Raw genomic sequence first — 26,820 nt, forward strand, 5'->3', positions numbered from 1 at the left:
GTCCACTGAGTTGGTGATGCCATCCGACCATCTCACCCTCTGCTGCCCCCTTCTCCTCCTGCCCTCAATCCTTCCCAGCATCAGGGTCTTTTCCAATGAGTCAGCTCTTTGCATCAGCTGGCCTAGTATTAGAGTTTCAGTTTCAGCATCAGTTCTTCCAGTGAATATTCAGGGTTGAGTTCCTTTAGGATTGACTGGTTTTGATCTCCTTGCAGTCCAAGGGACTCTTAAGAATCTTTTCCAGCACCACAATTTGAAAACATCAATTTTTTGGTGCTCAGCCTTCTTAATGGTCCAACCCTCACATTCGTACATGACTAGTGGAAAAACAGCTTTGACTATAGACCTTTGTCAGCCAAGAGATGTCTCTGCTTTTTAATATGCCACCTAGGTTTGTCATAGCTTTTCTTCCAAGGAGCAAGTGTCTTTTAACTTCATGGCTACAGTCACTGACTGAAGTGATTTTGGAGCCCAACAAAATAAAATCTGTCACAATCTCCACTTATCCCCCTTCTGTTTGCCATGAAGTGAAGGGGCAGGTTGCCAAGGATGCCATGATCTTCATTTTTTTAATGCTGAGTTTCAAGCCAGCTTTTTCATTCTCCTCTTTCCCCTCCATCAGGAGGCTTTTGAGTTCCTCTCTGTTTTCTGCCATCAGAATCGTGTCATCTGCATATCTGAGGTTGTCGATATCTCTCCCGCAATCTCGATCCCAGCTTGTGCTTCGTTCAGCTCAGCATTTTGCAGGATGTGCTGTTTGTTGTTCTCGTTTAGTTACTAAGTTCGTGGCCAACTCTTTTGTGACCCTGTGGACTGCAGCCCGCCAGGCTCCTCTGTCCGTGGGATTTCCCAGGCAAGAGGACTGGAGTGGGCTGCCATTTCCTTCTCCAGGGGATCTTCCCGACCCAGAGGTCGAACCCGGGTCTCCTGCACTGGCAGGCGGGTTCTTTACCCCTGGGCCACACGGAAAGCCCCTGCATATAAGTTAAATAAGCAGGCGGACAACATGCAGCCTTGTCGTACTCCTTCCCCAATTCTGAACCAGTCCATTGTTCCATGACTGGTTCTGACTGTTGCTTCCTGACGCGCATACAGGTTTCTAGGAGAGAGGCGAGGTGGTCTGGGACTCCTGTGTCTTGAAGAATTTCCCACAGTTTGCTGTGACCTACACAGTCAAAGGCTTTAGCGTAGCTGATGAAGCAGAAGTAGATTTTTTAAAATTACTCCCCTCCCAGCCGAATATACACAATTAAACACACATATGCACGTACCCACAGCATGATAACCCGACCACCTCTCACGTGACTGAAAACATCAGATGCCAGAAAACATCATTTTGAAATTAGTCCCCTTCCTCTGGCACCTTTGGAAGCATTTGGGTCAGACTCTTTTCTGGGACATAATTCAGTTTAAAAAAGAAAAAAAGTCTCCGAGCGCGTATCGGCTGCCCAGCAGTGAGCACTTACTTGGAACAAATGGAGCAGACAGTGTCAGTTGCTGTCTTAGCAGCGAGGCAGACGCACAGCTGTGGGTTTCAGTGACCTCAAAATCCCCATCTTTTCCTTAATGAAAAGAATCTACTGGCAAATATATTCTATCCAGCTGAAAGATAGATTTAAAAAAAACTGTCTGGGCTGCCGTCCCTGCCGGAGGAGGTTCCTGGGCTGGAGTCCCAAGAGCAACATCCAGGGTCCCGTGTCACGCTGGCCTCCAGGCCCACGGGGAGAAGCCGGCTCAGAGCTGCCGCTTGGTCAGTCACAGGCCTAACTACAAATACGTTACGTCACAACAACTGGGCCGATGTCCTCTGAGAAGGGAAAATTCAAACCCCAAGTGCAGTTCTAAAACCGCCGTCCCCCTCCGGTCGCTGCTGTTCTGCTTCCGGGAGTACAAACGTGTGAACGACTGACTGTGGGGGGGCAGGCTCCCCGTGTGCTGAGGCAGCAGAAGAGCTGCAGGAACCGGTTATGAACCCTGCCCCTGAAAAACGGACCTCCACGATGAGACCACACACATTTTGATAGAAAATAATGGAAAAACCCCTCGTCGTCTCACAGGTGCTCATCCGGATTAAAGCCGCGCCTGAAACCGCAGACTGAAGGGGCCAGGGGGCCTGAGAGCCGCGTGGGGAGGCGTCCTGCAGAAGCGCCAGGCTTCGGCCGTGCGGACTGAAGCTTCTGAGCCCCGGCCCGTGGCTCCCGCAACCCAGAGACTGCCGTCTGCCTGAGGTGGGCACATTCCTGGGGGTGATACCAGATATAAGGCACTATGCTTATACCCTAAAAACACAGGCACATTTTGACCTGATCATCTTAATTTTAAAAGTTTGTCTTAAGAAAACAGCCAGGAATGTATGTGGAGGTTTTTATAGCCACAATGTCTCTAACGGGAGAGGGAGAAAAAGGAAACTGAATAATTGTCAACATCCGGGAGATAAAATAAACACATCATGGTAAGCTCTAACATAAAATACCGGGAGGGATAAAAAGAAATCATGAGGCAAGAGACCCGAGTCGCGTGAGATGCTGGCCAGACCTCAGGTGAAGAGGCCGGAAGCCCCGGGTGCGGCTGTGATCCCCAGGGAGCTATAAAGGTGAGCCCGCATCTCTGCTGCCATCACGTCCGAGTTCCAGGCAGGCTGAACAGCTGCCTACGGGCAGTTCACGGAAGCCACCTGAGGTCCTTCTGACGTCAGGCCGACCCCCAGGCCTCCGGGAGAAACGGTGGAGCCATGTGAGACCCGGGGTGGAACGTGACTCCAAAATAAACCCCCAGAGTGGGTCAGGAGGGAGCCATCTGAGTCCTGGGCTAAGATCATGCGTTTGCTAAACTGGGAGAATCAAGACAGATGAGTGAGAAACATACCTGACTGTAATTGAGGCTTGTGGTCATTAAAAAGGGTCCCCCAAGTGATATGGAGAAGCCAAGGAGGTTATAGAGAATTAGACAAGTCACCGTTTTGCAACCACGAGGTAATAATTGATTCAGGCAAGGTGCGTTAATGGGTCTGGAAACCACTGGGTAAAAAGGCTGATGGGGAACTGTTTATTTATTAATCACGAAGAGAAATGGGATGTTTGTCATGGAAATATCTTGCCTCCACTTTAACAAAGGATCAAACTGAGCACAAACCAATAACGGTTCCACCAGCATTGTGGGCTACTGATGGCTGCAAAGGGAGAAGCCTTATCACCCACTCAGGGTTCCTGCCGAAGGGTTTGTTCCAAGTGTAATAACAGAAACACACCGACTGATTCAGACAGGGACTAGTCTAGACTAAATATGCCAATATCATGAAAGTTGAAAAAAAAAAAAGGCGGAGGGTCTCTTCCTCGTCAAAGGAGACTTAAGAGACTTGACCATACTTCTTCAGTGAGCGCACCTCTTGAGGCCTGAATGGGTTCTGGCTCAGAAGCAGTTATGAAGGTGGGGCGGCTGGAGGTGTGAAAATGACTGTGAGTCAGCCAGCACTCACTGATGCTCAGATCTGAGGTGTGAAAACAGTACCCGGAGTCGGCAGACACATGTCCTTGTCCTAAGAAGACACCGCTGACATCTACAGAGGTAGGGTTACATCTGCAACCTAATGTCAACATTGGTGGAATTAAGTAAAGGGCAAAATATTCATTCTTTTACATAAGCTGCTCGAGTTGACGTAAAATAATCTTTTAAAGGAGAAAACCATCCAGAGAAGAGGGATGCACTACTTTTCATTCAGAAAAAACATGCCTGAGGGACGAGTTTTAGCGTCAGCCCGGGAGCTGTCTTAGGCGCCTACCCTGGCAGCTGAGCGGAGCGTGCACTTGGAAGGCGCACAGTGAACCTCTTCAAAGTTAAATCTGCAAACCTCATCCACACTGCCAGCAAGTACCACAGGTGTTGTGAGGTTAGAGCGAGGATTTTAACATACAGAAAAGTGTTGATTCCCATCCGCCCGGCCCAACACTAATAAACCAAGAAGCACTTCAGTCAAAACGCAGAACTCATGGAAGCCTGAGACTTCACAGGCCAGGAGCGATAGGTCCACCTCTCAGACACGGTCTGTTTCCTTTGCTGAGTGAGAGTGAACAGGAGTTTGCTTCCCACCGGCCTTTAAATGAACAACATCTAAAGGGCATCACTGCCACCTGAACAGGGTCAGGGGCCGTGGAGGTGGGTGGGACAGCTCCAGGGGCGGGGAGCAAGGCCCATGGGCGAGGCCTGGCCTTCACATGCAACGGCCTTGGGTGTTTGGGTACAGCTTCTGGTGGGAGACCTTAAGCTTTTAAGTTGTTAATGTCACTAGCAAAAGACGTTCATGCATGCAGCCTTAATGTATCTTTGTTTTTAAATTACCAACACAGCTCCTGTGCTGCCATGAGGCATATTCAGTTAACCTTCTTTTGCAGAGGGAAGTGAGGAACACCATGAAAGCCCCCAGGAGGAGCCCCTGCTCACAAGGACCTCCGCCGGCCTTGGTCAGGAGGTCTCCTGTGGTCTCAAGGGAAGGGCTGGGGGCTCACCTCTCTAAGTGGCTTGTTCATGTGCTGAGTGGGTGTTTCACTGATTCACATGGTAACTTCCTTTCTCTCTAACACGGAATGTGAGCTTCGCAGGGGAAGGGGAAGGGACAGAATGTGAGCTTCATGGGGGAAGGGGCAGGGATGGGGTCTGTCTTACTTATTATCATTTACTGCTGTATCCTAGCATCTGGGAGCGGGTCTGGTACATAAAGACCTGCAGGAATAACGGACAGAGATTGACTGGCTTTCAGGGCCCTCTGCTGCACACCTAGTCTGGCTTCACACTGAAACCACAGCCCACCCTACGACACCCCCCCCACATGCCTAGCACCACCAGAAGCACTGTTCTGCGTTAATGCAATGAACCCTCAACAGCCTTACTCAGCAGGTATGGCCGTCACTCCCGTCGTGATTGAGGACACGGGCACAAACGGCGGCCTAGTGACCTGCCCAAGGGCAGCGGCAGGTGGCCGACCCGGGACTTGCGGGGGACGGCATGGCTGCGGGTCACAGCGGTGCCTCCGGTCAGGTCAGAGGACTGGCCTTGCTGCTGGATGCATAGACCCCAGGGCTAACCCTCCTGCAGGTGACAAGGGGACAGACTTCTGGAGCCTCCACATGCATCTTTTCCCAAGCCAGACATCCCGGAGCCTCCAGCTGCATAACAGACATCGTGGGGTTGGTGGGTGCTCTGACACTGGGTCTCCCTCTTTGGGTTTGGTTGAGCTGGTCCCCAAAAGGCCAAGAGTCCAGCCGTGAACGCCACCAGCCCTGGGGGTGAGACCCAGCCTCGCAAAGTCACCACTTGACTTGAGCAAGCTTCCTCTTCGGAAAAACGAGCTGATAAGACGTCCTCCTTCCTGGGAATATCCGCCAGTCCGACTCCCTTCCTCGGGCAGGGCCCTGGCACGCATGTTGCCCTCGGGGACTCATCAGCGTTCACGGGCACGGTGACTCTATGCAATTTTACCAGAGTGCGCTGCACTGGCCTGGCAGCCAGCTTTCCTGTGCTTTCGCTGGAATGCTCTGCCTCTGCAACTGGATTTCCGTGGTGACACTGACTCACCTCTGTCTCCTGCTGCACAGCTCCCCTTTTCTCATAAGAGAAAAAAATCCTCATGGAGACAATTTATAGCACATCAAAATATTGGCAGGAGCCTTAAGCGCTAATGCCTGAAGATAGCTGTGGGCATGACTTATCACAGAAGCTCCACTGTTTATAACCCGGCAATTAGGGAGTATTGACAGATGCAAACGCATTATTGATGTCAATTAGAGATGCTCGAGACTGATGAGGCTCCCGAAGAGCTCTGACTCGGGCAGTTAGAGCAGTGCCCGTCAACACGCCTCGAAGCCCCGGAGGACCAGGGAAGGCAGGCGGCTAAGAAACAGAGGCCCTTCCACACTGGACACGAGGCCATGTCAACTGAGACGCACTCGGGAGGGTCCAACCGGCGTGACATCGAGGCCGTGTGCACAAATGAAGGCTTGGGTGTGCACGCGGAGAAGGCGCGCACACGTGGACCTGCAGCCGCGCCTCCTGCAGGGCCAGGATCTGAAACCAAACCGGGACGCCGGCACTGTGGTGTCTCCCACGGGCGGGGCACCGTGCCGCTGCTCTGGCTCTTGTTGGATCTTCCTGTCCCGGCAGAGAGGGTCGCTTCCGCCTATCTGACAGAGCAGTCCGTCAACAGGGGGGCCGCTGGCCACCAGGGAGCGGGACCCCTGCCAAGGGCCACGTCGCCGCCTAATGGCTCCCTAAACTGCCCAGAAGAGAACAAGCACGGTCGCTGGCTGAGAGGGAAACATATTTTCAGTAAGAAAAGCACTTAATTATTAAGAAAAGCAGGGACAGCGGCATACAACGCAGAGCACCAACCGCTATACGATCATGGCAAGAAAAACACAGACAGCCACAGGGACAGCTGCAAACTTCACACAACAGCTGGGAGTCGCTGAAAACGCGCATGCTGCGCCTGCTCGGCTGAGACAGGTCGGGGTCGGAGCCAGAGACAGATCTGTGCTCTCTTCCAGTCTCCCCTCATCTCACTCCTCTGGGGAGGCCTGTCCGGTCCAGTAAAGGATGTCTCCCTGGTGACGAGGTGTCCGCGGTCTGTCATCTGTGTGAAGGGCGGCTTCTGTCACAGCTCAGAGGGCCCCCAAACCCGCCGTGATCCCTGCCACGTCCCTGCCATCGCTGGGTGTTAAAAGCTTCTGCGAAGTATAGCCGAGGGCTTTTCTGGACTTGGCCCCGAGGCCGCAGCTGACAGTGGGAACCACCGTCACGTAACTCAGCCAGGCTGCCAGCCACGGCCCACGTCAACGTGATAGGCTGCCTGTGACACCTGGCAGCCAAGCTGTTTCGAGTCAGTTCAGTAAATGCAGAGGGTCCGTGGCAGACCTCACTGTGGTCAAAATCCAGCATTCACAGGTATGCTTCTGGGCTCTAACTATCACCATCAATTACTTTCAGAATCAGAGAACATCAGGCATGGAAGGGGGCCTTGTACCCCTGCATGCCCGCCGGAGGAAGCTGGCCTCAATGGCCATCTGCAGTGGGCAGGGTCAGGAGCAGGCTGGCCCGCATGCAGTGACGGGCATGCACTGAGCTCCGAGGGCGCGTCCACGTCTGTGCAGGAGACCCTGGGACACGCTCGGCTGAGTGAGTGCAGATTAACACCACGAAGGAAGCTCCGCTCCAACCCCAACAAGGTGTGTTACAGAGAGCAGAGTCATAGAAGGAACTCCTGTGCTGTCAGGGTCTTGGAAAGCAAGGCACCCAATTCCTCACCTTTTCCAGACGAAGCCCACTGGCTCGTGAACTTGCTGGTGATGCTGCCTCAGGTTTTGACAGACTAAAAAGGCAGTGCCAAAGAACGCTCAAACTACCACACAACTGCACTCGTCTCACACGCTAGTCAAGTAATGCTCAAAATGCTCCAAGCAAGGCTTCAATAGTATGTGAACCGTGAACTTCCAGATGTTCGAGCTGGTTTTAGAAAAGGCAGAGGAACCAGTGATCAAACTGCCAACATCCGTTGGATTATCAAAAAAACAAGAGAGTTCCAGAAAAACATTTACTTCTGCTTTATTGACTATGTCAAAGCCTTTGTGTGGATCACAACAAACTCTGGACAATTCTGAAAGAGATGGAAATAACAGACCATCTGACCTGCCTCTTGAGAAATCTGTATGCAGGTCAGAAAGCAACAGTTTGAACAGGACACAGAACAACAGACTGGTTCCAAATTGGGAAGGGAGTACGTCAAGGCTGTATATTGTTACCCTGCTTATTTAACTTATATGCAGAGTACATCATAAGAAACGCTGGGCTGGATGAAGCACAAGCTGGAATCAAGATTATCGGGAGAAACAGCAATAACCTCAGACATGCAGATGACACCACTCTTATGGCAGAAAGTGAAGAAGACAGAGCTGTAAGGCCGGACCCCGGGGCCATGATGGGCCGCCTCTTCTCTCCCCCGCCGGTGGGGGAAGTCCCTAACAGAAGGCGCCTCCCAGATCCTGGGGACCAACGACAGCACAGTTCGCCAGCTAAAGCCGCCCCACCCCAGCCACGCAGAAGGACCTATCAGCCTGCAATGCCTCGGTCTGGCGACCTATCTGAACCCTTGTCCATTAACCTGACCATCCTTCCCAACAAACGTATATAAGACACTTCTAACACGGTCTGGGCATGGACTTCCTCGACCTGCCTCGCTGGGGTCCGAGAACCCTGCCCGGTAGAGCTTTGCCATTAAAATGCCTGTTAGACACTTTTTTGGTGTCCTGGTCATCTTTTTACCTAATAAGAGCCTCTTGATGAAAGTGAAAGAGGAGAGTGAAAAAGTTGGCTTGAAACTCAACATTCAGAAAACTAAGATCATGGCATCTGGTCCCATCACTTCATGGCAAATAGATGGGGAAACAGTGGAACCAGTGACAGAGTTTATTTTCTTGGGCTCCAAAATCACTGCAGATGGTGACTGCAGCGATGAAATTAAAAGATGCTTGCTCCTTGGAAGAAAAGTTATGACCAACCTAGACAGTATATTAAAAAGCAGAGACATTACTTTGCCAACAAAGGTCCGTCTAGTCAAAGCTATGGTTTTTCCAGTAGTCATGTATGGATGTGAGAGTTGGATTATAAAGAAAGCTGAGCACCGAAGAATTGATGCTTTTGAACTGTGGTGTTGGAGAAGACTCTTGAGAGTCCCTTGGACTGCAAGGAGATCCAACTGGTCCATCCTAAAGGAAATCAGTCCTGAATATTCATTGGAAGGACTGATGTTGAAGCTGAAACTCCAATACTTTGGCCATCTGATGTGAAGAACTGACTCATTGGAAAAGACCTTGAGCTAGGAAAGGCTGAAGGTGGGAGGAGAAGGGGACAAAAGAGGATGAGATGGTTGGATGGCATCACCGATTCGATGGATATGATTTTGAATAAACTCTGGGCGTTGGTGATGGACAGGGAGGCCTGTGTGCTGCAGTCCATGGGGTCACAAAGAGTCGGACACGACTGAGTGACTGAACTGAACTGAAAGGGATTCTCTGTGACTTTGGGCTGGTGGTTTTTACATTAAGGAGGCGAGATGGGGGGCAGGGAAAAGAGAAGTGCTTGTTAGGCTCTATGAAGTGGACATGCTTGAAGAAAAAGGATCTACGTAAAAGATGGATTTAAACTGCCCATCAGCATTATTGAATGAAGCTAAGATTATTACAGGGCCCCATTTCAGAGACTTTATCTATAACGGACCAATCTATGAAACGACAGCCTTAACCACCAGGTCTGGGGAGGAGAGAGCTTGTGTGACACGCCCCTCGGTTCTGCATCTCAGACGCGCAGCAGGGACCAGCCTAGCCTTCACTTATGAACGGTGTTCCCGGGGCTTCAGAGGACACTCTGAGTAACGATCAAGTCCTAAGAGTGATTAAATACCCCGACTCAGGAGAGAGTGGGTTGACGAGGGTCAGGATTTGAATTCAGGTGCAGCTTGCTCAAAGCCTCTCCTCTTCCCTGCAACTCCTAGTTATGTCTCTGAGTGAAGCAGCAGACACGTGACTGTGTGTGATCATTGGTGAAACCGCCCTTACATACACGCAGGTAAAACCCACCAAAGGCAGATAGATACCCAGCGCTGAGAAACGAGGCCCGGTTCTCACACTTGCGCTGGGCCGGGTCGTCGGGTTGTCAGCTTGCCGCCGCCCAGAGGACCTGGGACAGAAACACAGAGTGCCGTAAGCGGCCCCCCTGTCCCTTGCTCGGCGAGGGGGCACCATGCCCTGTGGGCTTGGGGGGAGCCTCGGTGCGAGCATGGCGCGGACGGACGATGACGGTGGCAAGGACTGCGGGCAGGAGGGTGACACGTGGGCTCCACAGGAGGCTGGCAGGGCAGCCGCTCAGGAAGCCCGATGGGGCTGAGGGCCCAGAGCCGAGAGAGGGGCTCTCAGACAAGGCGGCGATGCGGCTGCGGGCCCAGAGCCGAGAGAGGGGCTCTCAGACAAGGCGGCGACCGGGCTGTGGGCCCAGAGCCGAGAGAGGGGCTCTCAGACAAGGCGGCGACCGGGCTGCGGGTGCAGACCCGAGAGAGAGGCTCTCACACAGGCGGCGACGGGGCTGCGGGCCCAGACCCGAGAGAGGGGCTCTCAGACAAGGTGGCGATGCTGCGACGGACCTGCGGGTGCAGACCCGAGAGAGAGGCTCTCAGACAAGGCGGCGACGGGGCTGCGGGCCCAGACCCGAGAGAGGGGCTCTCAGACAGGCGGCCGACCTTGACCCTGCCCGATGAGGGCTCCGTGCTGCTCTTTCCCTTCGAAGGTGGACAGGCGCGAGTTTTCTGATAAGTGAGCAAGGAGACCGGCCCGAGGGATAAGCTGTTCACGAGCCTACAGGGGAACTGCTGCCTTCCAGGGAGAGTGCTGAGAGGCAAGGGAGGAGGAGCACACGCCCGGCCGCCTCCTCCCACCTTGGTCGCCCGTGCGACCCCTCTTCTGAGAACTGCCCAACAGCTACGGGCCGTCCTCCTCCTAACTGTGTCCCTGGGAGAACTACCCACACACAAGTTCAGCCCCGTCTGAACTTCCGCATCGAACACGGGATACCTCATAAGGCTGCTGGTGGGCATTCTCAGCGCTTGGGTGAGACATGGCGTCGGTGTCCAGGGAGGCGTGAGGAACCCATGCTGGTGACAAGCACCCACCACTGCCACCTTCACCGATAAAGCCGACCCCCCACAGACGCAGGACCCAAGGCAGCCCTCTCTGCCCGCCCAGGCCCCACAGTCGGTGACTGTCAGAGCGGAGATGAGCCCGTCCGCCTCCTGCCTGTGAGGTCAGTGTCCTTTCTGCTCCAGAGCTGTTAGTATCTGCTTCCACTTAAGGTGCTTCACAACGAAACAGCTTCTTGTGGAATTCAAGAGTGAGCAGGTTTGGCCGACTAGACTAGGAGACTCATCGGCTAGACCAGATGGGAGAAGGACAGACACCAAGATAAAAATTCCCAAAGGAAACTCATGCCACAGTTTTCTCCAAACAGCACTGTTGTGTGAGCTCTTGTGAGGTCACACATGCGTGGGTGCAGAAAAGCCATTACTGTACATAAAAAGTCAGGGTGAGACAGGCTTCCTCTAAAAGCACGTGGTGTCTTGTTCTGTGCGTGTCAACCCTGGAGGAGGGAAGCGAGTTTAATGAGTGATCTCCAACTGAGAGGCATTTGTTCTAGAAGAATGGCAACTGTGGGGAAACATGATGGGCCCAGACTGGAGGCATTTCTAGAAAAAGCAGAGAAGACACTGGTTTAAATTCTTGCATGAATAAGTCTTTTTTTTTTTTTAAGCAGCTGCTGCTAAGTCGCCTCAGTCGTGTCCAACCCCATAGACAGCAGCCTACCAGGCTCCCCCATCCCTGGGATTCTCTAGGCAAGAACACTGGAGTCGGTTGCCATTTCCTTCTCCAATGCGTGAAAGTGAAAAGTTAAAGTGAAGTCACTCAGTCATGTCCAATTCCCAGTGACCCCATGGACTGCAGCCTACCTAGACTCCTCCGTCCATGGGATTTTCCAGGCAAGAGTACTGGAGGGGGTTGCCATTGCCTTCTCCTTTTAAGCTGCAGAGGAACTAAATACTGAACAGGCTGAAAAAACTATAAAACTAAACAAGCCTCTCACTGCTCTGCTTTCTGAAACCTTCTCAGAACGCTGGGGAACCTTTTATCCGTATAGAAACATTTCACCTATCCAAAGACACAGGGTCCACTTAGGGGGCAATTCTGGTCATTGTTTATAAGTTCATGCAGACTTCCGGAGGACTTATTCAAGTCCAAGACAGTATATAAATCTCCGTTGCCTCTGACTGCTTGTTATTTTTTTTTTTTAATATGTAGATTGAGCTTTTGATCTAATCTTAGTTTATCTACAGAAGCACAGGGTAAAGTACCCCTGGGCTACGCCTCTGTTCTAAACTCCATGTTCTGTTTCATGAAATGAGTGAACAGATTGTATCTAGAACAGAGGCCTGGCTTGCCCCTCGAAGGGTCAAAGTCAGAGCTTCTGTGAGGCTCTGATGGACCTCTTAATTCCATCCCAACTCTGCCTCTAAAAAACTTACAAAGTCAATTCATCATTATATGGCACAGAATGGGTGTTTGATAAATAGAGAAAGAGACGGTGGGCCTGGAATTAAGTACAGTGTGTGTGTGATTTGTCTGGCAGAGTGGGATCAAAGTCCCTGAGACGTTGGCCAGGGAGCAGGGAGGGGTCAATCAAATGCTCCTGGTGGGAGCACGCCCATCCTCCTCCAGCCTGTGGGTGATCAAGTTACTGCTCTTTGCGTGCTGCTGCCATTTTCGTTGAAGGAAAACGTTCTCCTCAAAAATATGCTCAGTACCAGTGATGCGTCTTTACCGGAAAGGAAGGTTAGCAGCAGAGGCGCAAGCAACAGTAATAAAACAATCCAGTTTTTTTTTTTTTTTTCACTTTCTCTGTAGCGGAAAGTTCAGACCAGGATAAGTTTTTGGAATTTATGATGGCACAAATGCATGGCTGGCTTTCAACTTTGCTCTCCTGGAACCTAAACTCTGGAGAGTTAAGATCTTGGTTAAAAATGGTCAAGGAAAGCTGAGCAGACAGTAATGTACCCTGAAATGTATCCATAGCTTCTGCAAATACTCAAGAAGGGGACAGATACTGATGTGAAATGGTGAGCCACGGCATTTCAGAACTGGAAGGAGCCTTGGAGCTACAGGATGACCCTTTGATTTTATAGACAAGAGACTGGAGGCTTGAAGTTCAAGCTCCAAAGGACCCTCAAATATCAGTCAGTGTCTAAAACACTTCATTTCATTTTTCTCAATTAAGAAAAATTGATGATTGGTTATAAAATTCTTCTTTAGGAGAAGAGAGAATTTCTTATTGTGAAAAAAGTTAAGAAGTTACCATCTTGACTAATTTTAAGCATATATCAGTAATTCAATAGTGTTAAGTACATTCACATTGTTGTAAAACACATCTCTAGAACTTTTCTACCCTGAAAACCTGAGACTACACCCATTTAGACACCTAACTCCCCTTTCCACGCCCCAGCCCCTGGCTGCCACCACCACCCTCCTCCCCGTCTCTGCGCCTGGCCCCGTGAGGACTCTCACCTGGGGGGAATCAGCAGTGCCGGTCCTTCTGCGTCTGGCTTAGTGCACTGAGCGCAGGCTTGCAGGTCCATACGCGCTGCAGGCTGTGTCAGTCTCCTTAAGACTGAATGATGTTTCCCTGCAAGTCAGCGCTACGATTTGCTGCTTATCCGTCCGTTAGTGGAGATTTGGGTCGATTCTACCTTTTGGACACTGTGAATGATGTGTGACTCTTTCCGTGTATTTTAAATGCTCCTCATCTACAGACTGGAGGAGGCAATGGCTGCCCTCTCCAGTGCTCTTGCCTGGAAAATCCCAGGGGCGGAGGAGCCTGGTGGGCTGCCGTCCATGGGGTCGCGAAGAGCTGGACACGACTGAGCGACTTCACTTTCACTTTTCACTTTCATGTACTGGAGAAGGCAACGGAAACCCACTCCAGTGTTCTTGCCTGGAGAGTCCCAGGGACGGGGGAGCCTGGTGGGCTGCCGTCTATGGGTTCGCACAGAGTCGGACACGACTGAAGCGACTTAGCAGCAGCAGCAGCAGCAGCAGCAGCATCTACAGATGACTTTCCTCTCCTCCATCAAAACGACTGCCAAATAAACTTTAGAGATTCGTCTGAGACTACCAGAACAGTGCTTCAGCTAAGAGTGAACCAGAGGCCCGGGAACGCACAGTACTGCCCTTCCCACGAGACCTGTGGGCAAAACGCCCACCTTCTCAGGCCGTCTGCAGGATGACATTTGGGTTAGCAAGCAGGCTGCCACCCATGTCATCAACCCCCTTCCTGGTGTCTTCAATGGCTGTGCAGAGCGTCTGCCCTGAAGTGCGCATGGCAGCAGGTTCACGGTTCTGGGTCTGATACAGCCACTATCTGAATTGTTTCCTTAAAGAACATGAACAGCTAACATGGTATGCAATCTTGCCATCACTAAACAGCTGCTGACAATAACGGTATGACTCCAACATCTTGTTATCCAGAATTAGAAGACGCGCTATCCAGCTCACCTTCTCAGGGTGTAACTACAGCCTACAGTTAACAATATATGTCCTCATCTCAATACTTAAGTTACACAAACCCTGCTGAGCTGGACACATGAATGCCGCGTCACTGGCTCAGTAAGCTAACATCCTTTGGAAGTTAAGTCCAGTGCTCCATCGCCAGCCTGCACGCGTGAGTGCAGGGCTGGGAACCTGTCAGCCTGCTCGGCTCAGAGCCCGGCAGAGCTGAAGGGGCGCTGTCCCAGGGGGCACGCAGGCGGACGCAGAGAGTGGCACACAGCTGAGCGCACCCCAGGCTTGGCACAGACATTTTAGTTTCCACCAGGTTTGAACAAAAAGATGCTACACGCTAAAAATTCAGCTGGATTCTCCTGAAGCCATAATCGTGACTCACGCACTCCAAGGAAATCGTGGCCGAGCACAGGAATGCGGGCGCAGAGCCTGCTCAGCAAGCGCTGCGGGAGGGGCTCCTTCTCCCACAGGTAAGGGCTATCAAGCCAGGGACAACTCTGCTTCAGAATGCTGGGGAAATGCTTTCTCTGTGATTTCTCACAATCTCTGTGAGCTACCCAGGCTGGGCACTGCCCTCCCTGCAGGCTACAGAGTACAGCAAACAGCCATACAAAAGAAGGCTGGTTACAATCCTAAGGGAGTGGCATTTCCTAAGGGCTTACAATCCTTAGAGCTGGAGCTCTAACTTGAGGGTGAATGTCAGTCAGTCTAATGAATGACTTATACAGAAGGATCAAAAGGAATACACAGTCAGAACAGCAAAATGGAGAAAGGAACAAAGACGAAAGCAGAGTCTGGCTGACGCTCTTGTTTCTCTTTCTGGCATGAACCACCCAGATCTCTGCTGACATCTCAGGCAGAACGTCCCCCATGACTTCTCCACAGCCCAGATGGTGGGAGCCGCGTGCCTGGGCCCCTCACTCGGCTGGCTTCCGCGCACCATCCGGGTGCCGCTGGCACCCACACGAAGGCCTCTCCCGCTTTTCTGACCTCACCTGGGAAGCGGACAGGGAAGCCAGGTTTAGCAGGGGCTAGTCCAGGACCTGCTTTCCGCAGAGGGAGAACTCACACGAGCTGCCAGGCTCAAGCTGTGTTTATGAAACCATTTTATCTGCAAACAGAGTTTAAACAAAAGTGGGCGAATGTCTCTGCTGTACAGGATGCGAGAGGACACAGGCAGCTGGAGAGAGAGGGGCCTGGGGTTATGGGGAGAGGTGGTGGAGAGAGGGTGGGCCTGGGGTTAGGGGGAGAGTGGTGGAGAGAGAGGCCTGGGGTTAGGGGGAGAGGTGGTCCACAACAGCGTGTCCACAACAAAGAAGAAGCGGCAGCCGGCCGGCTTGCAGTCCGTGGGCCACAGTTACGGACAGTGAGAGAAAGGAGCCCGAGGTGCTCATGCAGGAGGGCTCACTCTGAGAGTCATGCCTAGGGGTCGTGGGGAAGGAGAGTCACGCCTAGGGGCCGTGGGGAAGGAGAGGCTGGTGTGAGCTGCCGATGCTGCTGGAATCCCTGGGGTGGCCACGTGAAGACTAAACGTCTCGGCACATGGAGGAAGGATGGCCGCTGAGGACAGGATGGGCTAGGATGACATGGTCCTTAAATGTCTGGGGAACAGCACTGGGAAAGGACTTGAAAGCATCTTGATCCTTCCATTCCTCCTGACGCAGGAGCTCTGGCCCTGGACCTACTGAGTCTGTCCTCAGGAATGGAAGCCTGAGTGTGTGTCTGGCCAGGTGCCCCGAGACAGGGCATCCAGCCTTCTCGCACCTCGGAGTCTCTGTGCCTGGACAACCAGAAGAAATCTTTCCCCGGAGACGCCTGTAAACACTGCAGAATCTCACCCTGCGACAGGGGCGTCATCAGCGTCAGAGCTGGGACCCTCTGCGAGGACGGCGGCAGGAGGCGGGCCGTGGCGGGAGGCCGCTCCCGGTCTGAGGGCCGCCCACCGAGGTGCGCGCCTGATGGCTGGCAAGGGGCCATGGGCTCTCTCCAGGGAGACGCTGCTGGGACGCACAAGCATGGGCCGGTCTCCCAGCGGAGCGCCCCGTGGAGGCGGAGGTGACATGGGGGTCGCTGCAGCTCTGGGGCGACGCCTCAGGTCACCAGGTCCCCTCCCTCCTCCCACGGACCATCTGACAGCCCTCGTGGGATCGGGGCAGCCGGCGAGACAGCAGGCTTCTGGCAGCACACGCCCTGGACCGAGGGCCACGGGCTCAGGTGACCAACGGCGTGTGTTCATTCAGTCCCCGAACAGTGAGGAGCCGCCGCCACGCGGAGCCGGCGGCTGTCCGAGGGCGTCGCACGCTATCACCGACTGACTGACCCCCTGTGACTCAAGCCATCGGAGTGAAGCCCGCGTGGCAAGGGGAGCCCAGCTCTGGGAAGGGCTCGGGGGCCCGCTCCACGCGAGGGCGACTGGGGCTCCAAGAGGGTCAGGCTGCGGGAGGGGGCGGCGGCCGAGGCAGCAAGGGCGTCACCCGGATGCTGCGGCTGGGGCGGCCGGGCCCCTGGAGGGTATCGGGCAGGCGTGTCACCTGCTCTGCCTTCCCTTTCAGAGGCTCACCGGCGGCCTGTGGAGAACAGAGCGCCGGGGGCAGGGAGGGCGGCGGGCCCGGTGGAGACCCACAGATGCGGCTTTCTCGATGGCCTCGAGCCAAGGCCAGCCCGGCCGGCTCAGCACCAGGCGACTCAGGGAGGTAACGCCAGTCAGCGTGACGCTGGGATTCGGCACAGTCTTGACACGACAGGGAGGGCCCTGCTGCTCTATTGGTTAACACAGAAGACTTGAGCCCAGAAGCGGCTGCTCAGCCCCGGCCCGCCCGCCCCCCTATCGAGAACGGTCGCCTGGCAGCTGTCCTGGGGACGGCCCGGCCTGTGGCCCCAGGGTTTGAAACTGGTTTGTGCGGATTCACTGGGCATGTCTGGTGAGAGCCAGTCTATCCATTTTTTTTAAAATAAAGCATTTCAAACTGAGAAGTGACACAGACAATTATATAACAGAAGAAATGGTGGAAGGTTACGTACATGTCCCTTTTCTCAGCAGCTCCTACTCTGAGCAACTTTACAGGAAAAGAGAAAACCAGTCTGTTTTGGAGGCGCTTGCCAACCTCTGTGTGGGAACATGCCAAAAACTGCATCTTCCTGAATTTATGCAAAATAAGGAGGCAGGGTGCTTGTTTTTCCAAGTTCTGGTGCTAAAGGATCCCATAATACTCCCCCACTGATGCCTGGGGAAGGCCATCCTTCTAGAGTTTTCAAAAGGGCAACTCACTTCTCTGCCACTATCTGCAACCTTGGAAATATGCAGACCAGCTTCTTTTTCTGACGATCCCATTATCTCTTCATGCCTTTATAGTTAAAGATCATTTCTTTAAAACAGCCGAGTTACTCTACTCCTAGATAACTGCAGAACTCAAAGAGAGCTGTCAGAATCTGAAAGGTTATGATAGAAGGGATTGTTCTATGATGCAGGTAACATAACAAGACTATTAACTTTGACATAAGATGAAAACCAGCTCCTAATACTGCTTCCTTTATGAATGGTTTAGAGTCGAGCATGAAGAAGGGTCAGAGATGTAAATATATACCCCGATACACGTCACAAGTCACGACACGACATAACGTCAGCCATGCCAGGATCTCCTGCGATGCGAAAGGAGCCCCTTCTAACACACTCACGGGTCTCAGGAAAATGTAGGGTGTCCTTCCACAGCTAAACCAACTCACTGCGAGGAAGAGCGGAAAGCAAACAGAAGCAGAAATGGACCCTACCGTGGGACTGGCGCTGCACTAGAGAAAAACGGCGGAAAGGACGGCTTTTCAGAGGCTGAGAAACCCAGCGGACAGCAGGCCGCTCCGCCTCTGGTGCCCTGATCGATCCTGCAGACACAAGGACACGTCGCCGCACCCGGAGGCCCGGCTGCGGCCCCATCCACCTTGCAAGGAAGAGCAGAGCGAGGCCAAGGCGACTGCCAGCTCTCCCGCAAGAGAAAACAAATCCCTTGCCAGGTCCTCGGGGGTTGGGGCCTACGCAGCTAAGTTTCACACCTGCAGACACGCTGCCACGTGGCAACAAAACAGCTTCATTGCCAATAACGCTGTCCTCAGGAAGAGGGCAGCATGGTCTTGAGTTATGATCTTAAAACACTAGGAAAAGTAGAATATACTTATACTCTTTGACATGCGTCCGGGTATCAATGTGTAATGCGTCCAACAAAGAGATGAAATTTTAAAGAACTCTCCCGTACTTAGAGCACCATCATCTAGTAAAGTGTGGGGACCCAGCTCCCCAGAGGCCGTGTGCTCTGGGAACTTGGAGAGCTGGCACTTCCTTCCCGCACCCCTTGATTCAGTGACAGGACAGCTCGTCTCTGGCCACACAAGCAAGAGGAAGAGAGTCTCGCGATCCCGGGTGTGACTCACAAACCCCAAAGCTGTGGCATCCGATCATGGGGACGTGTGAGAGCTCCGCGCTCTCGGCCACCTCACCTGCCGACGGATTATGCCCAGGTCTCTTCTGGCTTTATTCACCAGGGCTTGAATTTCTGCGGGATCCTTCACATTCTTGTTTTCTCTGAAGGCGTCTCTTATCCTCCGGATGGCGTAAGTTCTAAATGAATTCAGGGAAAAAGAGGAAAACGTGTCAGTGTGTCTGAAACAATGCTTTTAAATGAATTCATAAGAGTTTCCCTAGGAATCAGCTGTCTGCTGGGCCCCTGGGGAGAATCATCTTTGCTCGTTGCTCTGGGCACAGACCCATCCATTCCTATGCTGGGATGACTGAGCAAACAGATTTAGGGAGGTGAACCGACTCTGGACAAGTCACACGGAACTCCAGAAAACGCTCCTCAGGTTACGGGCTCCTCAGAGCTGTTGGCGTCTGGCTTCCCTCCATTGACACGGACGACTGGTCCTCAACGTGCAGAGACAAGCTAGGACTGTGGTGCGGCCAGGCGCCGTACGAGCGGGCACGCGGGCACCGAGACGGCGACGGGTGCCGCCCTGGTGTCAGCTCTCTAACCTCGCCCTGCCCTCTGGCTGTTGCCTCCTCCTATGGACTGTGACACGCGTGTTCCATACTGGGACCCCGCCACAGCTGAGAGTGGAGATGACACCAAGAGGCTTTAGAGTCCATGAATATGGAAGCATGGACAAACTAGACTGAGTAGGTAATTTAAGTTGTAATGGAAGAAAATGTCTCAGAAGTGATAACAATAAATTAAAAGGGTTCATGGAGGTTTAATAACCAGACAACTATGCCAAGATATTTACTTATAAAACCCTGAACTCCAAGGTCAGAGGAAAAATACTAAAATACTTCCAGAAAGGATAAAAAGATAACTTTAAGCTGGTAATAATGAATGCAACATAGGTAAGTACAACCTCAGATTTTTACGTTCAGAAATCTGCAAAGAAAACAGCTGTTTTCCAGTCATTTGCCGAAGTGTATTGAGGGTCCAAAGGGACAAGAAATAACATCCATGAGTCTAGGATGTATGGCCCACGGACCAGGCACAGGAGAATGTGCTCAGAATGGGATATGCAGTGTCTGATTTAATATGCACAAACTACAACTCAGAGGTAATAATAATAAAAATGGCCAAGATCAAATGCCCAGTAAGCGGTAGAACTAGGTTCTGCAAACAGCTGAACAGAATCTGTGATTTTCAACTGTACCTGCTATAAGCCAAGTTGCTATCCATTCGCCAAGGCATTTAAAAGAACAAAAACTGATTGGCCTCATGAACAGCAGAAAGATCATCTCGTCCCAACGGTACTTCAAGTCTTGCTACAAACAGTTCAGGTTTCCAAGCAAGTGTTAGGAAAGTGGCTGAGAGCATTATGAGGGAAAGAGCTACTGACATAAGCAGTAAGCCTAAGTGGAACAATGAGCTTCATTATTTTAAGGAGAAGGACACTGACCAGTGAGGAGGACATGGAGTGAGGAGGTAAAGCTACCGTCAGAAAAGCCACCCTGGAGACCAAAGGCTCTCAGTCTTGGGGGGCAGCTGCCTGTGAACCCACGACAGGCTTCCCCTGCTGGTTTACTGTTACCATAAGGGTTAAGTGCATGAGCGTGGACGGGGCGCCCCTGTTCCTCGATCCCACCCCGCCAAGCACCGCGTACAGGAGGAGCCACCGACTCCCGCCTCACGGGAAGACCCGGAGTTTCCTGACGGCCGGCCTGCTGTTTCTCCACACACGGAGTGTCCTTCTCCAGCCTGATTTCTTGGCTAACTCTTCCATGTCCTTAAAGACCTAACCAAGTTAGTAACAAACAAGACAAAAGATTAACATCCTGAGCACATGTAAATCAAGTAGAAGGAGAGAAGGATCTCAGTCAATGAGCAAGAGGTATGCACCAACAGTTCACAAGGGAGCCTAGAGTGACTAAACTTGGAGAGAAGCGTGACATAAATATATGGATCCTCAGCCTCAGCTATGATCAAAGAAGCGTACATTTAATCAGGGCAGAATCTCCTGTCTATCAAATTAGCAGGTTTTTTTTTAGAAGGGCATGTACAGCTTGATGGTGGGATATGAACTACACTTCCCGTGGGGAAAAGGGCATCATAATCGGTAATAACGTTCATAATCCTTTATCCACTAACTCTACTCTTAGTGATCCTGTAGCAACAGCCTGTAGAAATAACAAAGCTGTATACAGAAAGATATTCACTACAGAGCTGTTTATAAACATTAAAAATTGAAACCATAAATGTTCAACAGAGAAGCGGCTACGTAAATTATGACATCATGCAGCTTTTAAAAGAGATGGTTCCAAACCCTTAAAGTCACAGGTACCAAAGTCAGAGGTATAGAAAGGTGTGAGGAGGGTATTCAGTCTCCCGGCCCCCGACACTCTGCTCCATTCGATGCAGGTTCCTGTGAAGCCTCCTGAAGACACTGGGTTCACAGTACACCCTCCACATGTATATTTCTCTTCACAACAGTGGAGCTCTGACACACTGTGTACCTTTAATTCCTGAACCAAAATACGAAATACATCATTTCCTATCAGTACAAATGAGCTGACCCGCAGCACAGAGACCCACCATTAGTGGGCCCCTTACTTCCCTAGTGGCTCAGTTGGTAAAGAATTCGCCTGCAATGCAGGAGACCTGGGTTTGATCCCTGGGTTGGGAAGATACCCTGGAGAAGGGAAAGGCTACCTGCTCCAGTACTCTGGCCTGTATAGTCCACGGAGGCACAGAGTCGGACACGGCTGAGCGACTTGCACTTATTAACGAATGGGTGCTTCGATTGTTTCCAATCTTTCTATGACAATCAACACCCTTGTTTCCTGTAGCATCACGTGCATGTGTGTGTGGTCAACTCACAGATACGGAAGTGGTAAGGCAAAGGACAAGTATATCTGAGGTTTTAATAAAATATCGTCCAAGTTCTCTCTGCAGAGGGACGAGCCCATGCTTCCACCAGCAACATGTACACTGCTTGTTTCCAGCATCACTGCCAACGTGCGCTGTCAAACTTTCTGATCTCTGCTGGCCTCACAGATGAAAGACGGTCTCTCATTTCACTTTACATTTTGCTTGTTATGAGTGCTGCCGACCAGTTTTTCACAAGCTTAAAGCCATTCGTGTCTCTCTGCCTTTTCCCAACTGAGTGATCTTTCCGATTGATTTGTAAGATGGTGCTAAGGAAACCACCCCTTTGGGATGAGTCGTGAGTTCTCCCTGGACTGCCACCCGACTTTATGTTTGTATGCTTTGTCATGGACAGGTGTTCCGTTCCGCCAAGTGGCAACTTTGTATATTATGACTTCTAGTTATACATCAGAGGTACAAGTCTTCTCTACTGTGAGATCACAAAACAAATGCCCACCCATATATTCCTGAGAACTTTTCTGGTCCATCTTTTTATGTTTAACTCTTTGATCTTTTTGGAATTAATTTTGGTGGAAGCTGTTGAATATGGAATCTGATGTTAAGTTTTCTGAAATGAAAGATATTAAGTCTATACTCAGAATGATCTCATTTATGTTAAATACAGAAAAAATACAAAGAGATAGCATGTTTCAAATTACTTTTGATTACTGGAGTTTATGCTAAGTTTTTAAAATATTTTTAAAATTAATTTTGGCTGTGTTGGGTTTTCGTTCCTGTGTGAGCTCTTCTCTGGTTGCAGCGAGCAGGGCCTACTGCCGAGTTGCGGTGCATGGGTTTCTCACTGCAATGGTTTCTCTATTGCAGGAAGCAGGCTCCACGGCGCAGGCTCAGCAGCTGTGATGCACGGGCTTAGCTGCCCTGTGACACGTGGGATCTTCCTGGATCAGGGATGGAACCCATATCTCCTGCGTTGGCAAGTGGATTCTTTTTCACTAAGCCACCAGGGAAGCCCCACTCTCTAAATTATTATAATAATTATTATTTATTAATAATTTAAAGTGCTGGTAATTTACCATAATAAAGAAAAATCAGAGAAGGTTCAACCTGTGAGAGAAGAGATTGGGGAAGGAAATATACTTAGACAAATACATATAGCCAGGAGACATGTACCACTGAGGATTAAATTAAAGCAGTGTCCTGGGGAAAAGAGGAAGGGAGTACTTAGTATTAACAGATAACAACAAAAGGGTCTACAAGGATTTTTTAAGGCAATGCAGGGACAACAAGGCAGATGTGTCCAGCAGGCTACCAGAAACATGGTTTTGGATCTCCGATGAGGAGGTCCAAGCTGGTAATAAACCTGAAAATCCTCGACAAAGAAGAATGAGGCAAGACGGTAGGGTAGTTAAGTCTGCTCTGAGGACAGCTGCAGAACCGGAAGAGCAGCCAGCCTGGGACACAGCCTGGGAGAAATGGCGCCAATATTTAAAAACAGGCAAGGTGCTGAGGCAGGAAAAACGGAGACAAGGAGGCCCAGTTTATAAGCAGGGAGGACACAGGAACGCCACTCGTCCTAGAAAAGACAAGACGAAGCCTGGGAAGAGCCCCACTGGAGCGATCGGTTAGGAGGCAGTTAGTAACTTCAGTAAGAACGCGTCGGCATGTGCTCAATGATGACAGCGCAGTACACAAAGGAAGAAACACCCTGGATTTTTGGAAACACACTTGTGAATAACAACTAGGAGAAGGAAAGAAAAATTGCCACATAGTAAGAAAATATTTTTAAAATAATGAAAAAGTCAATGCACAGAATCTTTGGAATGTAGTCAAAGCCATACTCAGATGAAAATTAATGGCTTACCCAGCTTGATTATTAATAAAGTAAAGCACAGTTTAATAAATTAGAAATATTTCCTAACATTTTAGAAAGGCAGTAATATCCCATAGGAAAATGAGACAAATTATTTTAAAAATGTGCCAAATCAATGAAAAGTGAAAAAAAAAAAAAACCCAGTGTAATTAGCTAAGACAATTAAGTTTGTTCTTTTATGTTATGACTTCTGAAGTATACATCAGAAAGCAAAATTATAAGGAAAAAAAGAGTTAGGAGGATTGAAAGCTTGAGCAGAGGGGTTTAAAACAATTATTTCAGAAACAGAGAGCCGGGGCAGGCTGGCGAGAAGGCCAGTGGAGCTGGGCAGCACCCAGTACAGTGGGCCAGTCTGTCAAAGGGGGTGACTTTTCTCCAGCTGAGTTCAGTTGCCCAGGTGTGGTTATGGAAAAGACAGATGTGTTAGTAAACCCACGGCTGCAGTTCTGACAGGTGAGTATAACAGAAGGGCAAAGAGAGAGAAAAACCTAGGGTGCAAAAGTGACAGTGTTGGGAATACCTTCCCCCATGGTCACAGAACTCTGAAAGCCCAATTCTGAGAACTTCGGCCAACCTCCTACTTAGTCCCCTTTGTGGAATTCAAACCCTGATCTAAATAGCCAATAATAAACAATCAAAGAAATTACAGTAAATTTATGGCTTATAATAAGCATTAAATATTAAATATGAAAAATATGTACATCCAAGAAAAAGTGTACTCAAAATGTTATGACCTAAAAACTATTTTAACATAACTACAGATTTTAGCTCCAGTTCTATAGAGATTTTTTAAAAATGTAACATTCTCTTAAAAAAAAGAAAAAAGGAACTTCCCTGGTGGCCCAGTGGTTAAGACTCCATGCTTTCAATACATGGGAACTAAGATCCCACAGGCCTCGCAGGGGTATGCCAAAAAACACCCAGAAAAACACAAAAACAAAACAAACAAAAAGCCCTCAACAAACAATGGAAAGAAAGGAAGGCACCCTCGGACAGCAGATGTCCTCTTGGGCCCTTGAGGAAAGGCGTAGGCGCATCTCTGTCCAGGCTTTCTTTCTGATGCTTAAAAACATTTAGGATCTTTAACCGACAATTCATCAAAATTAAACTTCCAGTTACGACTTGGATCTATCCTCATTGCCACTGACATTTTGTCGCAAACAAGATTTTTCAGAATGTAAACTAATCTATTGAAGTAAAGGCCACCTCTACAGTGCTGTCTGGCGCCGGGGCAGAGAGGTGCACCTCCCTGCTTCTGGGTTTTCGACACGGCCTGTGGGAAGTATGGTGCCCTGCAAGCTGAAATCAGAGAGCTCGGACCCATAGTGCCTTTCACCCTCACCAAGAGGGGTGAGGGACCAACTGTCCTTCATCCGTGGAGTCCTGCAAACACTCCTGCGGGGGGCAACCAAGGCACCACTCAAGCACTAACTGTCCTCATGGAACTGGCCACACTTCCTTTAAAAGCCCCACCATGACATCAATGCACCACGGGCAGGGATGGGATTTTCTGCCTTCTTCCTCCATGACCCCCTCATCTACCAGACATGAGCCTGACCTTGTACCAAAAAGGCAAACTCAAGCTTTCATTGTGTAATAAGAGCTAAAAGTTAGAAAACTACAGAATACAATTTTTAAAATTTTACTGTAAAATTATACTGTGAACTGTGCCAATGTAAGACAGGGCCTTTAAATGATTTAAATTTAAAGAAGAATAACTATCTATGGTAGAATATTCAACTACTTCTGGATTTTCCACTTTATGGGAGAAAATAAAGCATGAACAACAGAAATTCCTCTAGTAAACAACAGAAACAGAACAATTCCTTATGGTCTAAACTCAAGTGTCTTCATTAAAATCTTCTAACAGTGCTGCTAAAATGAAGCCAAATAAAGTGACTTCCGTTTACGTTACCCTTTCCTCCTGCCGTTACTCCCCAGCAGGGATAAGTGAGCCAGGAAGAGGACAGGGGACACAGACAAGTCACCAAGCTGGTGCTCAGCTCATCATTAAGGATAATTCACAAAGCAGAGAAGTGCAGAGTGGTACTCGCTCCCCTTTCCTAGAATGTGTCAAGTAGCAGAATACCGGCTGGGTTCTTCAGAAGAAAAAAAATATAAAAAACTACCTAAAAATATTCCAGAGATACAGTAATCATCTGTAAAACCAGAAACCAGGAGGTAAATATGGATGTTCTCGGGACCCAGAATTCTTGGCTGGGAAGGAAGGTCAATATCGTGGTGAGCATCCCAGGAGCATCTTGGCTTTGAAAGCGCCTTGAGGGACCAGCTGGGCCTGGCTTCCCTCCATCCCTGAATAAGGAGTGAGTCCAGCACAGGGAGGCCATGAGCTCCCTTTACTTTACCTACTAGGCATTAAAGGACTCTTGACCTCTATATGTAAGTTTATGCAAAGAGGCACAAAAGTCACATCCCTCCCTGGCTTTACTCAGAAAATCCAGAAGCACTTTCACCCTTCGGCGAGCTTTAATTTTGCTGTTCACAGAGAAGACACATCTCTAACATTCTGTCTGGTCTAACATCCTATGAATTTAAAGATGTTGTTAACCTCTGTGTCTCCCGGGATGTCACCAGCTGCGTGGGCATGGAAGACGCTGCGCTGTCACAGGGGGATGGCTATCCCGACCTGAGTGCTGTTCTGTCTTGAGATATTTGCTGGCTTGGCCGTTTAGAGTACAAATAACCTGTAACTGGCTTCCCTGGTGGCTCAGATGGTAAAGAATCTGTTTGCAAGGCAGGAGACCTCCTATTATTGCATCTTTCTTTCAAGTAGGTCAAAATACTTTCATGCATTACATAATTTATCTCCATGACATCTCTGTGAATCATCTAGTAGGTGTTTGGGTATTTCTGTGTTAAGATTTAATTTTATTTACAAAACTGCAAGACTGAAGAAAACTGAGCAAACATCTGCATTTACAAGTTATTACTATTTCTTTCACTATTTACATTAACACCAACTGAATAACAGTACGTACCTGCCCAAACACAAAAAGGGTACGTAATCGGTCAGACCCACACGCAGCTGGAAACCCAGCCCTGACGATGAGCATAAACCCCTCTCTCCTCACTCTGCCCTCCGGGCCCTGGGAATCGTTACCTGTGGGCACACTCCTCCTCTCCCTTTGGGCCACGGTGTGGCTGAAGGATCCGGGCCACAGGCTGTCCCTGTAACCAACCATGTCACAGTCACTGCTTAGAGCTCCTGGGCCATCCTCAGAGGTGCTGCCTCTTCCTGGCCAAGTAAGCGCATCCTCGGTTAGAAGACACGGAAGCAAGAGAGGTGACAGCAGTGCCGGAGGGCATTTCCAGAGAGCATCCCCCTCAGCTCCTGACATTCTTCTGCTAACTGCATAGGTCCAAGGGCCAGCTCCCCGCTCTCTGGATGTAGACCACAGCTGTGCAGACACCAGGCCTGACTGGTAAAGTCAGAAGGGCTTACTCC

General features: G+C 50.3%; 1 protein-coding gene across 2 annotated transcripts in view; it reads right to left on the reverse strand.

Moving 5' to 3' along the window:
- Window positions 1-26,820, reverse strand: part of LYRM4 (LYR motif containing 4) — an 87,502-nt gene that overhangs the window by 46,827 nt on the left and 13,855 nt on the right. For both annotated transcript variants that reach the window (XM_040249387.1, XM_040249388.1), the window contains exon 2: window positions 18,624-18,744. In XM_040249387.1, coding sequence (XP_040105321.1) covers window positions 18,624-18,744 — 121 coding nt within the window. The remainder of the gene's footprint in view (window positions 1-18,623; window positions 18,745-26,820) is intronic.

This window comes from Oryx dammah, unplaced genomic scaffold (genome assembly GCF_014754425.2).
Source record: "Oryx dammah isolate SB20612 unplaced genomic scaffold, SCBI_Odam_1.1 HiC_scaffold_11, whole genome shotgun sequence".
Taxonomy (NCBI): Eukaryota; Metazoa; Chordata; class Mammalia; order Artiodactyla; family Bovidae; genus Oryx; species Oryx dammah.